Consider the following 9,750-nt stretch of genomic DNA (forward strand, 5'->3'; position numbering starts at 1 on the left):
ATTCGGTGGGGCCACTCCCAACAGGTCCCCCATGGGGCAATGGCCCCAAACCAGAGATCGAGAGAGCCTGAACTTCTTCCAGGGCCTCAAAGAAACTCACACCTCTCCTGCGCTGACGTTCAACCTGCTGGGGAGGAAGAGAGACAACCCAGCTGCAGATCACGACCTTACCTTTGAGGAGAGGAAGCGGCGTGAGCTCCTGCTGGTTGCTCTGGTACCGGAACTGGGAGGAACTGTGGGACCGCCTCTGGCGGGAGCGGCGCAGGGAGCGGCGGGAGAAGCCATCCACTTTATCTGGCGGCGGCACCGGGGAGAGCCCCGGGGACGAGGGGCTGGTGGGGGTCACGGCAGGAGGGATCTTGGTCTCCATGTCGGCGGCAGGCTGCCTGACCCAGGAGGGCGCTGGGAAGAAGAGTCTGCCCCCCCTAGTATTCCTGGGCAGCGCCTGGTGATCCTTTGGGCTGCAGCAGCCACCCCATGCCACGGCCGAGGCCTCTATGCGCAGTCCACCTGCCGACTCCTCTTGGCTCAGCCTCACGGGTGGCACCGGCACTTGACGCTCCGCAGCCCGAGTGGCTCGCATCCAGGGCGGCTCCTGGCCTACTTGGCTTCCAGGTGTGGGCCCCCCGTCGGGGCGGGCGCAGGCCGGGAAGAGTTGCTGGTGCCCGGGAATTCCTCCGAGGAAGGCCTGGCAGGGAAGACGAGCATGGAAGACACCCCGGCTCCCGCAGGCCGCCCCGGGGGCTCAGAGGGCACGTCCCAGCCGGCTGTCCAACGTCCCCCTCTCGCCCCCGCTGAGGGGGGGCCGGGGGTGTCCGGCAGCACCCTCCTTGGGCGACTCCACAGAAAATCCACAGGCCCTTTCGGGGGCAGCCCGAGGGCAGCAGACGGCCGCCCAGCAAGTCCCCTTGCAACAGGTTTTGAAGGGCAGGGCTGGGCCCCTGCGCTCCTGCGGGCTCCGCAGGCAAAGCTCGTCTGCGGAGCGACGGGCCCCGGCAGCCCGGGGCGGCGGGTTCAGGCGCGGCTCAGCCCCGACGCGTCCAGGGCAGGGCAGGGCAGGGCAGGCCCCGCTTCTAGCTCAGGCCGGGCCGGCGCAGGGCGCGGGAGCCATGCCGCGGGCCAGGACGCAGGCGGGGCCGGGGAGCGCCTCCCGCCCGGCCCTTCCCATGGGGCGCCGGGCAGCGAGCGGCGGGCTCGGGCAGCGCCTTCTTCGCGGGCGGGGAGAGGCGGCCCAGCCGGTCCCTGCTGGCTTCACCCGGCGGCAGGTGCGGGCAGGTGCATTGCCCGGCGCCGGGGCGAGCGCGCCGTCGCCGTCACCGCCACCGCCAGCGGCTGCGGCCGCCCAGGGAGGCGCCTTCCTCCGCCTCTCCTCCTCCTCCAACCTCGGCTGCTACTGCGGCATCCGTCGCTCCCAGTGCAGCCCGGGCAAGGCCAGGCCAGGCCAGAGGAGGAGGAGGGCGGGCGAGCCGACACGGCGCCCTGCCCGCGCAGCACCAGCAGCACCCGCAGCAGCGGCGCCGGCGCGCGCCGCTCTCCCCGCCCCGCGCCCCGCCCCGCGCGCGCCCCCGCCCCCGCCCCCTTCTCCCGGACCCCGCCAGGCCCACGTGACCCGGGCTGGGGGCCTCCCATTGGCCCCTTAAAAATAGAACCTGCGTCATTCCCTGCCGGGGTGATGTCATCCCCATCCGCGCGGAGAGGGCAGGGCGCGGAGGATGCGGCGGCTCGGTGCCGCCGGCCCGGCGGCGGCGGGCGAGCCGCGGAGGGCCCCGTCGGGCCGGCCCGGATGGCGGCCCTCGCGCCTCTGCCTCTGCCAGCGGGCGCGTTGCCCGCGTTGCGCGCAGCGCTCCGGCTTCCCGGCCGCCGCGCTCGCCCGGCGTTGCGCACGGGGCGCTGCGGCGCTTCCCTCGCCCTGCCCAGATGCGCTCGGCTCCTGGTTGTGCCAGCAGACCAGCGCCCCCCCGCACCGTCCCCCCGCGTACCGCCCCCCCGCCTCGAGCCGGCGTTGCTTTTTCCCTGTTGGGGGGAGAGACCCAGCGGCAGCCCGGGGCGCTCCGCGCACCTGTGCAAGGCATGGGCGCGTTTCGCCCCGGCGCCGTTCGCTGACGTTGCAGCAGGCTTGAAGGGGAGAATCCGGGTGGGTGGCGGGGGTGTAAAGCGGGCCCGCGGCGCTTCTTGCGCACAGGGGTTGGTGCCGCGCGCGCGCATCGTGCGCTGCGGGCAGAGCGAGGATGAACGAGCCGGAGCGCGCGCGGGCAGGCTTTTTGGGCCGCGGCGGCGGGGCTGAGGCTGTCCCAGGCAAAGCTGGGGCGGGGGGGTCAGCGGGAGGAGCAGGCCGCCGCTAATCCGTTTATGCCCCAGCGATCCATCTTCCGCCGCAAGAGGCTCTGGAAGGGAGGCCAGAAGGAAGCACAGTAGCGCATTGATCGCATCACCCCCTCTTAGCGAGAGAGGCCGCTATTCCCATTTCGTAGATGAAGAGCTGAGGTGTGCGCCCTGATCCTGCACATGTTCAAGGCGACTTACTGCCAACTAAGCATGGCTAGGATTGCGGCATGAGGGTGACTTTGTCCAAAGCTGCTCCGCTAGCATTTTAACATGTTTTTAGCTCTGCTGTCTCAAATCTGCTATTGTGTTTTAAGTATCGGCACTGCTGCTAGTTTTACTCTGGTTGTATTTTTATTCCGTGGTTGTAATCTCTTATATTGTATTTTCTGTTGTGTTTTTGTGAACTGCCCAGCGAGCTTCGGCTATCGGGCAATATAAAAATGAAATAAATAAATAAATACTAACTGGTAGAGGTGAGGTGCAGGGCCGTTTCTGGAGGGCTGCCCTTTTCATTTTGGGGATCAGGAGGAAAGGTATAAAAAATAAATGAAACTTCTAAAATTGTACTCCCTGTATACAAATATTGGTGCAACCACAGTTGGAATAATGTGCGCACAGTTCTGGACACTACACCTCAAAAAGGACGTTGTAGAGCTAGAAAAGGTGCAGAATAGGGCAAGCAAAATTATTGGGGCTGGAGCAAAACCTGTGAGGAAAGGTTGCCACATCTTGGATGGTTTAGCTTAGAAAAAAGGCGACAAAGAGGGGGGGATGTAATTCGTTCATTTCATTCATTCATTCCATTTCTATTCTGTTCAATACCCGAACTGGGCAGTTTACAAAGATGAAAAACCATTAAAATACATTATGCATATTTAAAAAAAAAACCATTTACATATGAACAGACAACACTCACGCAGACACACACATCCAAACAATTTTAAACAACAATCAGAAAATCCAGGACCTGAGTTGGATATGTTGTGTGCTCTGACTATTTTTATGGTTTGTTCTAGTGTTTGGTTGTCTTCTATGAGTAGTTTTACCTTGTGAGTTTCTGTTAGCATATCATCCCCATTCCTGAAGGCACAGTCTTTGAGGATTAATTGCAGCTGGGTTACCTATTCATCAGTAGTTGCTGTTGGGTTCTGGTTTCTCTCATAAAAACTGTCCTGTGTATGGAGGTGTTTTTTCTTAGCATGCAGGTTGATCTTATCTATTTCTGTGAGCTTGCCAGTTGAGGTCCTTGCTCTGCAGAAACCCCTGCTTTTTTGCCCGGTATATATTAGAAACTGAGCCGCTTTGGGGGGGACCGTAGAACGCTTCTCTCCATCTGGTCCTGTAAACACCAGTTCCATTCCTTCCTTCCATCTTATCTAGTTCTCTGCTGTGTCTCCCCTTTCAGAATCCATCAGTGGTGCATTTCTTCTAATGCTCTGAATGAGGGCTGTTGTTCATCTTACTCTGACACCATGTATTGTTCAGAGACTTCCAGCAGTTGAGGTAGTTAAATCAAACAAACTTTATTTCTTACATGAATAAGCCCCTGCTGCACAATTCTGGATATTCTAGCCAGCCATACCCAAGAGCCAACTCTCCAAGGGACTACCCTTTTGCATCACAGCTGTTTCTCTTAAAGGGAACACATGCTAGATATTTAACTGGGTGCATACATTACAACAGTGATGCAGCTCCAGTACATAAAGATCAGTAGAGATGCTGATGTCATCTGTCATCTAGAAATGTACAGATCTTTAAAAATCTTTCCCATCTGCGTTTCACAGATTGTCAGGTCCATTTCGTTCCATCCTCCACTCATTGGCAGAATCGGATTTTTTCCAGTTTCCCAAATGTGCACAAATTCACATTTGCACAAATGTGCCCTGAAAATGTACAAATCCTCACTCAAATGTGCAAATCCCCCCCCCCAATGCACATTTTTGTGCTTTAGCCTATGGAGGAAATGCGCATTTTTTTTTAATTTTACATATTTTTCTACCACTAAATTTGCGTAAAATTCTGGAAAGTAAATAAAAAAGGTCCACAAGTCTGCGGAATCAGTGAGACTTAGGAAAAGCTGGTCTGCTGTGGAATCTGTGATTGGATTCATAGAAATGCAAACTCGCTTGATTCCGTTGTGGATTTCTCCAACACTGCTACTACCAGCCCCCTCAGACCTCCCTGTTCCCTCTGACTTTACCTGCAGTCCTCACCATAGCTGGGAGGAAATTATTTTTCCCTGCAAGAATATATTGTTCCCTGTTGTCATGAAAAGCATTTTCGGGTGGCTCAGGCCTGAATGAGCAATTCACACACGTGCATTTCACAAAAGACCTTCTGGTGGACATGAAAACTGCTAGAACTGGTTTGTTTATATCAGGGGTGGGCAACTTTAGGGAGCCTAGGAGGCCATGCCTGCAAGCCACATTTCTGCTGCCACCGCCATGCCATCAGATTCGGTGGTGGCAACAAAACATTGGTGATCTGCTGCTGATTTTTGGCAGCAAAGCACTACGGAAGGCTAAAATGGCCCAGTTCAGCTTGGGAATGAGCTAGATTTGGCCGTTGAATCCTTCTGTAGCTATTTGCGGCTGAAATTTGGCAGCAAACCGCCTCTTTCTTTATTTTTGCTGCCATGAATTTTGGCAGTGCCGTGGTGGTGGCTGGGGCTGCACCGGGGGCGGGGGGGCTCACGGGCTGCACTTTGGTTTATATGGATCAATGCAGCTGCCTGAGTTTTTGGACTCTCCTGGGAGACATGGTTTTGGGGACATGGTTATGGGGCTCCTGTCATGAGGAGTGCCTGCAGTTCCAAATTTGCCATGACGCCACTAGGGAATAGTGGAAGGGGACCGTTGTCCTCATGTCCCGCTTGTGCACTTTCTGGAGGCATCTGGTTGGCCACGGCAGTGGACTAGGTAGGCCTCTGGTCAGATCCAGCAGCACTCTTCTTATGTTCTCTTACTACCTGTTCTGTCATTTCCAATCATGCGAGTTGTGACAGGAGCATGGAGGAGGAGAGGAGGCAACCTCTACCCACCTTGTCTTCTCCTCTGAGCAACCGGACCGCAAGAAAGAGAAGTGAATGGCAGCCATGACAGAAAGAAGGTGGGGCCACCTGGGAGGTCACACACTGAGGATATCTTAACTCAAGAGCCCCACAAAATCTGGAGCCAGGACTGCTTAGCTCAACAGTTGGCGATGCATACCTCTGTCTCTCACACACATTTTGTGAATGGCCCTCCGTCCGGTGGTTTTACCCTTCTCCCTTCACAGAACTCATTAGGCTGGCTCCCAGAAAGAAGAGATGCCCCACTGAGCCTTCGAGGCAAGAAAAGGAAGAGCTTGGTGGATCCACATCCTCTCTGAGCGCTGACCCATGAGCAGTGATGACGGAAGCTCGCTGCTGGCAACTGGACAAGAGAAAGGCCTCGCTCACCCCGGAGTCTGCTCTCCATGGTGTAAATATGCTTTTGCAGATTCATCAGAGCCTCTTGCGTGAGAGAAAACAACAGGCATAGGCAGGACTAAACCCTGGCGAGTGTGTGTGTGTGTGTGTTGATGGGTGTGTGTTGATAGCCGAACTTAACCCTAAGTGCAGTTAAAGCAAAGGAAGGGTGAAGCGGAGCATATTGGGAGTAATGCTTTCCCTCTGACCCTGAGTAGCCACAACCAGCTCCCCACACATTTAGGGGTTCCAAAGTGAAGGGTCTGATTTTCCAGTGGGTTTGAGCCCTGCTTCCTCTCACTTCAGCAATTCAGCACCTGCTGGACCCTGGCTTGTGTTCTGCACCACCTCTTCCTGGGATGGAGGATCAGAACCCTGCGCTGGAGGCCTATTGTGAGGGCATCTGCTTCACCGTATTTTTTCAATCTGGGTTGGGATTGCACAGAGGAGAGATGAGGCCATGTGTGGGTCAGTGGCTGTTATCTGAACACAGGTGAGAACCCATTTGCGATCTTATCCTCTGGTGGTGACCTGCAGCGAAGAAATCTTCCTTTTCTTCCCTCGTTGATCTGCTCTCATCCAGCGGAGCTCTTTCGGCGGCTTAAAGGCCTCGTGGGTGTAGGCAGGGCTGGCCCCACCATTGTACGGAGTCAGGCGCCCACATCAGGCGATGGAGCAGGAACAAGTGGAGAATTGTGCTGCTCTCCTCAACCTGGCCCCTGCTCGGAGGGCTTGCTGCTTCTATTGCGGGCCTGGAGCCGCCCCTGCCCGCCCTCCCACCTGCTTGGCTAGCTGCTTCCTTCTGTTGCAGGTGGCCACAGGCAGCTGGAGCCATCACTGCCCGTCCACCTGCTTGGTCCGCTGGTCCCCCACTTGCTCAGGCAGCCGGCTGGCTGCTTTCTCCTGCCTGCCCAGTCGCTCCTGCCTTGTGCCTCAGCCACTCGTGGGGCTCCTACAAGCTACCTGGAGCGGCTGGCCCTGGCCAACTCCTCCCGGGAGTTCGCTGGACTTCCACAATAGTTGGTGCACAAGGCGGGAGCAGCGGTCACACCAGCGGGAGCAAGGGGCCAGCTGAGCAGGCTGGCCAAAGGAGTGAGGGAGAGGCCAGAGGAAGGAACATGTGCAGGGGTGTGGGCAGGGACGGCCAAGCTGCTGCCAAGAACAGTGGTAAGCTGGACATCTGGGCGGGAGGCGGGACAGCCATCTCGCTTGAGGCGGCAAGATATCTTGGGCCGGGCCTGGCGGGAGGCTCTGGAACACAACAATTTGTGCCCTCAAAGGCCTGTTGTGAGCAATTTGCTAGACGTTTTGCAAGTAAAGTCACTCGTGTTCATGCCAACTTGGATGCCATTTTTGACGGAGTCTGAGAGGGATGGGGTTAGTGCACCATCTAGTCATGTAATGGGTATCTTTTGGTTTGTGCAACTGGAGGACGTGGACAAACTCCTTGGAGGACTGAGGCCTACTACTTGCTCTTTAGATCTTTGTTCATCATGGCTCATGACATCTGCCAGACGGGCTGGGTTCCTGGACCCCCAAGGTAGTCCGTGCCTCCTTCAGGGATGGTGAGGCTCCTGCAGCTTTGAAGGAACCCGAGACCCTTGTTGGAGAAACCGAATCTACATCCTACCGTTTTCAATAACTACCGCCTTGTGTCAAATGCGCCATTCTTGGGCGAGGTCCTGGAGCATGTGGTGGCCTTACATCTCCAAGCAGTGTTGGATGACAGTGGAATGGATCTAAATAACTAATCAGGTTTCAGTCCTGGATATGGGATGGGAATTGCCTTGTTTGCTCTGGTGGATGACTTATCCTGGGCAATGGATGAGGGGAGTGCAACCCTGCTGGTTCTTCTGGATATCTCGGCGGCTTTCGAGAGCGTCCACCATGGTATCCTTCTGGATAGTTTGTCTGGGCTGGGCTTGGGAGGAATGGTATTCAAGTGGCTCTGGTCGTTCCTGGAAGAGCAGTCTCAGAAGGCTGTACATTCATAAAATGGCTACCGTGGTGGCAGAACACTAATTTCCCAGAAGCTAAAAGCAATAAAAAAAATCAGGAGCCTGAAAGGCGCCAAGAGAGGGCTCTGTGGGAGCATTGGTGCCCTTGGACGGCCCGTGGACACCCTGGTGTTAAGCCCTTGTAAGCCTGACTCGAGGTGTGTGTGTGTGGTGGGGGGTGTTTGATCTCCTCAAACAGCATGTGCCCCCCACCCCATCAAGTATAGTGTCACATGCCCAGGGGAGAGATCTAGAGGAAATAACCCCAATTGGAGAAGTCGGCCAGGGGTGTGCCTGTGTTTGTGTGCGAGACAGAAAGCGAAAATTTCCAAGAATTTCCAGTCATGCAGGCAGTGGCCACAATTAAGGACACAGGGGAGACGGGCAGAGGGCACGCCTGGCAGGAAATGGGTGGTCAAATTAAGAATGAGTAACCATTTATGTACTTTTCCTTCCTTAGACGTAAGAAGGCCAGTGTTTGATGGGGCGGGAGGAAATCGAGCAACATCAGCTTGTTGCTTCTATAAAGTGATTATTAACTAGGGGAGCCTTTGTGGTGGTCATGGCGGGGAATCGGGTTGCTCCAGTTAGAAGGAAGAAAGAACGGGGAAGTCAACAGGGGTGCAAAGGAGGAACTCCCTGTCTTCTTCTTAGCTCTGTACACAAAGGAAACATTAGGCAAAGACATTTTTATTCAAGACAGTCTTTGGCATGAAAGCTGTTCCTTTGGGTTGTGTTTTTAGGGCTAAATTCTATGCATGTTTAGACAGAAAGAAGTCCTACGGCACCCGACATTCCCCAGCCAGCATGGCTGCCAAGGAATGCTGGGAGTTGTAGGACTCCCCGCCCCCCCCCCCCCCGTCTAAACATGCATAGGATTGTGCCCTTAATGTATTTGTTTAACTGAGGGTGTATTTTAATATTTTTGGTTCTTATTGCCATTTGCCTGGAGTGCCATTTTTGTGGTGGAAAGGCAGGGTATACATCAAATAAACAGAAATATAATAAACGGGGGTCCTAAATTAAACAATACGCCCCACACACATGTTGTACAGCAGGAATGGCCAGACTTCAGCCTTGGAGGATCTAAACTCGAGCCCCAAGTTCCACAAACCAGAGTCAGGTTTAAAATAGCGTCAAAGGAACGTCATGAACTTAGAATTAAGAAATGGTCCCAGAACTGAGTTCATAGCTTTCTCAACCAGAAATCCATTGCTGGTTTCCTTTATCTTAGCAGCCTAACCATAGGGTGTGTCATTGTGGGGTGTGTGTGTGTGTGTGTGTGTGTGTAGCCTTGTTGTTGTTGCTATTATTAAGAAATTTGGGGTGCAAAACCCTTGCCGATCTACCACGAATCACACAGAGATGTGCTAGTAGATCCCAGTCTACATTTCTGGTCACACTTGCTGCACAGGGCCAGCTCTACCATTAGGCAGGTAACTGGTTCTGAGTGTTTGAAAGGGAAGGAAATAGTTTATTTATTATTGTATTTTTACTCTCAAGAAGAGAGACTTGTGGGATTTTCGGCTTCAGGTGCCAACACAACTTGGCCAGCTTTGGGGACTATGTAACTTGACTTTTCGGGGTGGGGATCGCTGTTCCAAACAAAATGATCCAAAACAAAATGTTTCGGGCCAACTCTTTCAGTACAACTGAGCAAACATACAGGAAACCTTTCCTCCCCATCCCTTCCCCAAATTAAAACAATACGGGGAAGTAGATTCCCATATCATCCTAAAAAATGTGTGCTGGGTGTTTTTTTTAAGGGGATTGTGTTAAAAGACGATCTATGGCCTTGAAATGACCTGTTTGCTGACTTCAGCCCAAGGTGGCTACAGCATGAGACCCAGTGAGGATTTTGTCCTTGCTAGAAGATATTAGGGGATGGAGAAGAACTATCTGTTTTATGACCAACACAAAAAGAATGCATTGTCAAGTCATGTTTGTAGTGCATTGGATTTTTATTTGCACTTTTAAGGC

General features: G+C 54.3%; 1 protein-coding gene across 1 annotated transcript in view; it reads right to left on the reverse strand.

Moving 5' to 3' along the window:
* Window positions 1-1,535, reverse strand: part of PPP2R5B (protein phosphatase 2 regulatory subunit B'beta) — a 30,508-nt gene extending 28,973 nt beyond the window's left edge. Inside the window, exon 1 of the mRNA XM_084823836.1 lies at window positions 172-1,535. Within this exon, the coding sequence (XP_084679962.1) occupies window positions 172-583 (412 nt within the window). The 5' untranslated portion in view covers window positions 584-1,535. The remainder of the gene's footprint in view (window positions 1-171) is intronic.
* Between the last annotated feature and the right edge of the window lie 8,215 nt (window positions 1,536-9,750).

This window comes from Heloderma suspectum, chromosome 17 (genome assembly GCF_057233095.1).
Source record: "Heloderma suspectum isolate Gila_16-S chromosome 17, 16-S_ref, whole genome shotgun sequence".
In the NCBI taxonomy this organism is placed as follows: domain Eukaryota; kingdom Metazoa; phylum Chordata; class Lepidosauria; order Squamata; family Helodermatidae; genus Heloderma; species Heloderma suspectum.